General features: G+C 42.0%; 1 protein-coding gene across 2 annotated transcripts; it reads right to left on the bottom strand.

The window, feature by feature from the left end:
- Nucleotides 1-693: 693 nt before the first annotated feature.
- On the bottom strand, nucleotides 694-3,240 carry LOC4352433 (uncharacterized). 2 transcript variants are annotated; one of them, XM_015763056.3, is made up of 4 exons: nucleotides 3,029-3,240; nucleotides 2,598-2,612; nucleotides 1,597-1,724; nucleotides 694-1,197 (listed from the first exon to the last, which is right to left on the bottom strand). In XM_015763056.3, the coding sequence occupies exons 1-4, from the start codon at nucleotides 3,177-3,179 to the stop codon at nucleotides 913-915; spliced, it is 579 nt and encodes a 192-aa protein (XP_015618542.1). In that variant the 5' UTR covers nucleotides 3,180-3,240; the 3' UTR covers nucleotides 694-912. The 2 variants fall into 2 exon arrangements, with proteins under 2 accessions (XP_015618542.1, XP_015618543.1); XM_015763057.3 differs by lacking the exon at nucleotides 2,598-2,612.
- Nucleotides 3,241-6,346: the final 3,106 nt, after the last annotated feature.

Here is a 6,346-nt window from a genome sequence, read left to right as displayed (position 1 = left end):
TGCAAGTAAAATAAAAAAGCTATTAACACATGATTGATTAAGTTTTAATTATTACAAACTTGACAAATGGATATATTTAATATTTTTAATCAACTTTTATATAGAAAGTTTTCGCACAGAACGTACCATTTAGTAGTTTGAAAAACATGCTAACGGAAACCGAGGTAAAATCTATATCTTCATGAGAAAATCAATGTCAGTTTAGATGGTTTGCACTAGGAAAATAAAGACACGAGGTATAAGCTTATGCTTTGTTTCCTATGGAATTGAATCATATGAAGCAAATCCAGAGGATTTTTGCGAATGATATTTATTTGTACCAAAGATGCTTATAAGAAGATTTTCCTAAGGACTGAATTCCTCCAAGTTTTTTTTAAAAAAGAAATCCTTCAATCCAAAAGGGCCTTAAATTCAATTCTGCTATTCCAAGAAAGGCCTGAAATTGCAAGCTACCAGTATGTAAAGAAATTCCTATGAAAATTCATTTGGTAGTTGCATTCATCAAGACATGGCTGGGTAAAAATAAAAAGACGAAAATGAATAACGCACCTAAAAAGTCTGGATTTACGTTTGGTGTTTTTCTCAGTACACAGCCAATTAATGATGTTTCCAAGATGTAGCAGATGTCAACCTGACAAAAGAGCATACAACAAGTTAACAACCTATGCAGCTATGCTCATCCTGAGCATCAAGGGGCCAAAACACGTCCTTCACCTTTATTCATACAGCATATATATTTCCAGTTCCATCATCATCTCATCTCACTATCTCAGCAGCAGCAGCAACAACAAGAAGAAAGAACCTAAGCTACGAAACATTGTGTTCCCAGTAGTCCACCACAGAACAAACTCGGAAACATGAACAAAGGAATTGTGTTAGACAGCCTGCAAGATCGCTATATCCTATAGACTCTCAGTATTCCTCTTTCTTGGTAACATGTTCTTCCTGCGGAAGTGAGACGAACTGCACGATGTTTTGAACCACTGAGGCTTCGACTCTGAACTTTGAGGCAATCTTGTCCACGCTCATTGGGCCAGGGTGGTTACTGGACTTTCCTTGGTACAGTTGGATGATTTCATGGACATGAGCGACGCTAATGGTTCCTGGAGGTAGTTGTCTGTGTCCGCCTTCCCCGGGTTCAGGTCTGGATGTTCTAACCCTTGGGAGTGGCCTGTTGTACTGATCTACGACGAAAGCCTACAAGGATAACAACCTGAATTAGTATGGCAATGCAAAGAAAATTTGGATATTCAAGTACAGAGTACATAATGAAACTTATTTATTCCCCATGAACACTGATATTGTTACAACAATATTTTCAGGCTAAAGTATTCCAATTTTTCCCCATACAATGGTTACCAGGAAAAGCAAGTAATGTCAGCAATGATGTTTCAAATAAAAGGAGAAAATTCTCATGGTTCAGATGTAAGCGCTGTAGCATGTATGATGTATCCATCCTCCGACATTTGATTACGTTCAAACTAAACAACCTGATTCTTTAGGTTTGGTTATTTACCGATTCATGTAATGAGATAAAAACACCAGGGAAACAGCATAATTTCAGCATGGGGGAACAACTGAAGTTAGAGGGCTTACTTCACCCATTTCTGGCTTTCCTCCAGGCTTTGTAGTGATTCTCCCAACCATGTGCTTAAGCATCTCATCATAACTTGGATCACGCTCCTTAAGTACACCAGGGGCATCTTTTGGTTGTGTTGTGACATCTGCAGTCCATTTCTTTAAAAATCATAAACTACAAAGCAAAATAGTGGCCACAGCAATCTGAAACCTACAACCATGTAAAATGTTTTGGTAAATCTCAATCAAGCTTGTGCTGAGGACTTGAGAACGTTCAAGTATCCTTCAGTTCTCTTGAAAATAACCCTCAATAAACCCTAATTGAACCCAAGGATTTAGAACCCATATATTGTGGGCTGCCTATATTGTGTTGGAGAAGTCACCTATCCATCAATTAAAATTCTGATACACAGGCTCAACCCAAACAAATGACCCACCAGACAGTTAATCCTAGAAAGAATATGAATAATCCTAGAAAGGAATATGAATTTCTGATAGTAAACCCTAGCTGAATCTATGATTCTAAAACATATTCAGGTCTCAGTTCACAAAAGTGCTACATTGTGACGGTTGAGCAATCCTTTTACTTGGCTGGAGGGCCACAAATTGACTGGAAGCTGAGTGCTTAGCAGTAAAACCCACCAAGATACAACAACTTCTTTTTCTAAAATATTAAGATAATAATGTGATGAGCAAGCTGCGGTAATGATTTGTGGAGGAACATTGACCCTCGTCCCTCATCACTCTCAGCTGGAAATAAGCTGTCTAACTGGAAACTGTGCTACTTCCAGTAAACATCCCACATGAGTTATCAAAATTATATATAACTCTTCATTAGCATGCACTGGTGACGAGCTTACTTGGGAGACTAATTTCGGAACTAGCTTGGGATGGATAGGAATTGTATGTTCTTAACTCAACATAATTGGTTGTAATACTGAAATATCTACCGATCTATCAATTATTAAGAGACCCGATAGAGAGCCCAGGAGGATATGCTTCCCAAATGGGATCAGTACCCGATTTCACGAAATCTGCAACAAAAACATTACATTAGACAAAACAATACCTAAATTCAATCGAACAACACGCAGACGACATCCCTAAGCACATCATGACCGAAGATAATCAAGAATCAAAACCAGGGCCATATTGTTCGAGCTTATAATCAACATCATGTCCCACTAGCACCTTAATCCCCCCCCCTAGCACCTCCCTCCTCCTCCCCTCCCTTAGCAAGATTACAAGGTGCGAGGCCTCTCAAGAACGAACTAATTTGCCTGGACGCAAGTTAGAGCAGATGAGAAATCTTTGATAAGTAGTAGTGTAGAGCAAATCAAAGCATCCCGCTCTCTGTAGCGATCATTCAGAGGGAGCATTTTTTCTGCCTAGAAGAGCAAGCTACGGCGTCTAAGAACCGAACGAAATGCGAGCAGCAAGGAAGCCGTACCATCCTGGAAGACACGGAGACGATCCTGTGCCGCCGCGCCGCCAGCGCCCGCCGGCGACGGCGGCGCAGGCGGAAGGTGATGAGGACGAGGGGGCGCCGGGGTGGGTGGGGCCCTCACGCGCCCCGCGGCGCCGCGCAGGGTCTGGCCCATGTGGCTCCGGCCCGCCGCCGACGACGACGAGGAGGAGAGGCGAGGAGGTGGGGGATGACACGAGGCGCCGCGGAGGTGGCCACGCGTGTTGGGGGGAGGCGAGAACTTCGTCGGTTGCTGCGATGGTGGGAGACGGGCTGGATTTTCGGCCCAAACGGGTGGTGTTCCGGCCCAAAACTAAACAGACATTGAAATTAAAAGAATTTATTTATTTATTTTTGAAAAGATTTACAAAATTAAATTTCCATTTTAAATTTTACAAAACTATACTCCACCCGTAGGGCGGGGCATATAAATTTTCCTAGGGGACGGTGGCTAAGAGTGACATGGCGGCCGCGGAGAGGGGCGCGCCGTGATATTTTTGCAAGCGGCCCCTTCTCGCCCTACGCTAGGGCGATTTATCACCGCGAGGAGACCACTGCAAAATTTCTCGACGCCCCCTCCCGGCCAGGGGACCGGCCATTCCCCGCCCAAGGGGAGGGTGATTTTTCAACCCCCCCTCCCCGCACCTATAAAACTAGGGTTGTCAACGAGCCGAGCTCGAGCGAGCTCGTCTGCCTAGGCTCGAGCTCAATACAAGCTCGAGTCGAGCTTGAGCCGAGCCTATAAAATGTTCGAGCTTTCCGACAGGCTCGGCTCGAGCTCGACCAAGCTCGAGCTCGACCAAGCTCGAGCTCGACTACCGAGCTTGATTTTCAAGGAAAACAATATATATTTCAAAGATAATCTTTAAAAAATAATTAATTTCTAGTTCATCATATTAATAGAAGAGGAAAAAAGAATAAAATAAATATATGATGTCAATATAAGGCATACAAATAACATATTTGATCTCCTAATTTATTAAATAACAACAAAAATCATATATTACTAGGCTCGTTAGAAACTCGAGCTCAGCTCGAAAAAAAGCTCGCGAGCTTAGGGACGAGCCGAGCTCGAGCAGCTCGCGAGCCTCGAGCTTTTTTGACAGCCCTATATAAAACCCTCCCTTCCTCTTGAAAATTCTCATTTATTCATAAAAATCAAGAAAAAAAAGAAAGAGGGGTAAGGGGAAGGTTAAGAAGGAAGCAGCAGAGCCCTGCCGGATCGCACACTCGATTGGAGGTAATTTTTTTTCCATTACCATTTCAATGCATTGCAAGTTTGAGTAGGGACAATATTTTAGCAACTTATTAATTTGTATAGAAATCCTATGTTAGTAATAACATCCAATGCTAGGGGTGTAGATCTAGTACGTATGTATGCTGTAGTAACCTTATGACATATTTAGGTACTTATACATTTAGCAACACAGATAGCAATTGCGTTTATTTTAATATATTATAACGAGACTTTAATCTGTGAGCAGATATGTTAAGTAAGCTGATATTCGACTTGTATTACAGTGAAGGCAACATTAGATATGGTCAGAATGAGGTAGATATGTTCGAGTTCAAGAGTATGACTAAGGGCATTGATAGAGTTGTCGAAAGGAGTTCCGGGGGTGTATGCAACTGGCTGATGAGAGGCTTTAAAATCAATCCACAGACCCATGGCCTTATAGTACTTTATGTTTTGGTTAACCGTCAACTTGTAGGTTATTTTTGGGAGCTTATGCCTATGGATTGCACTGATACATGGAGAAGATATGTTGAGATGGCATGCGAACGTTGTTGGCCACTTTCCATTCTTGTTCAGGTGTACGAGAAGGAGAGCACATTGGATGTGGGCATGGGATGTCAAGTCGTGATAAATTCATCCCAAATTAAAAAGGTAAAATTTGCTACAAGATATTCAAAAAAACGTGTAATTAGCTAGTGGACATCGCAAGAATATATATATGCTGTCGGACATCACAAAAGACTGGTAATTAGCTGCTGGACACCCACGGCCTTATTTTATTATTGCCGGATGAATCGGAGAGATAAAATTAATGATGTGATGATGTGAGAGTACAATTTTGTCCCTACCTTCATTCCCCATCCTCTCTCCTCAACCCTAGAAATGGGCAGCGAAGTAGTAGCGACGGCGTGGTCGATGACTGGCGACAATCATCGGCCAGGGCGGCGATGGATTGAAGCCGCGCAATGGTTGTATCGATGGAGCTATGAGCCCGACGTGGCGTCATTGATGGTTGGGATTTCTCTCTCCCTCTTCTTCTTTTCTCTTGAATGAGCAAGGAGGACTACCCGTCGATGAGGGGCGGTGCGAGTAGCGTGCAACGAGGCAACGCTGTACGGAGGATGAGGTCGGGGAAGGAGTTGTGGAGAAACACCCAGAGGTCTACCAGCTAGCTCCACAAGGTGGTGGGCTGGACGAACTGGGTTCGAAGCCTTACCCCTTCTAATTATTTGATATTAGGTCCTTCCCTAATATTCACGTCTTTTTTTTTTGGGAGGAGGGGGGAAGGAGTTGTGCACGGCGCCTCGTGTCTTGCCGGTGGATATCGGTGAAAGGAGCAGTGCGTATTGCCACCCGACGGTCATCCCTATCATCATCGACCAAATCTGCATTCCAAGATTTTGTATCATGCAACATATTCGAGCAATCAAATTCATTAGTTTCAAAGCCAACCATTTCAAGCATGGATGAGAAAATTTTCAAAGAATCATCATTTCTACCATTATGTTTTAGTGTCTCAGAAGAAAAATATGCACATGTCGGTGACATAAATGGTTCCAAACAACAAGCACCAAACATTTTGTTCAACTTACGCTGAGCATAAGAAGGTTCAAAAGCATGATTATTCACTAATTTTAACCTCAAATCAGCAAGCTTGTCACAAGTAATGCAAATAGCACACATATAGAATTTATTTTCAGCATATCCACCAATCAAATTAAAAGTATACTTGCATACATGAATACTATTCAAAGATTTCAGCGAAGCTATTTCAGAAACTTTCTCAAGCATATCGTGTATTTCAACATGTTTATCGAGGATGATATAACACAAAATTTCAACAGGCAATATTTTTGTAAAGACTTCATCATGAGTAATCAGTTCCACAAGATCAAATTTATTTGCAATTAAAATATCACGTTGATCAAGTGTATCAACAAATTCACTCACCAACTCTTCATGCTTGCAGAAATATGATTCGTCTTTGTTACCTTTCAGCTCTTGTGGAGACGTATCGAATGTGGGTGTCGTTTCTGAATTTTTACCTCCCTTATCATCATGGTTAA

The sequence above is a fragment of the Oryza sativa genome, chromosome 12 (genome assembly GCF_034140825.1).
Source record: "Oryza sativa Japonica Group chromosome 12, ASM3414082v1".
Lineage (NCBI taxonomy): Eukaryota > Viridiplantae > Streptophyta > Magnoliopsida > Poales > Poaceae > Oryza > Oryza sativa.
This window is presented reverse-complemented; position numbering and strand designations above follow the sequence as displayed.

Bases quoted from the DNA above. Each gene is read 5' to 3' on its own strand.
- LOC4352433 (XM_015763056.3), bottom strand. From the start codon at position 3,179: ATGGGCCAGACCCTGCGCGGCGCCGCGGGGCGCGTGAGGGCCCCACCC. The intron at 1,198-1,596 runs GTAAGCCCTCTA...TTATCCTTGTAG, and splicing joins GAAAGCCAGAAATGGGTGAA to GCTTTCGTCGTAGATCAGTA.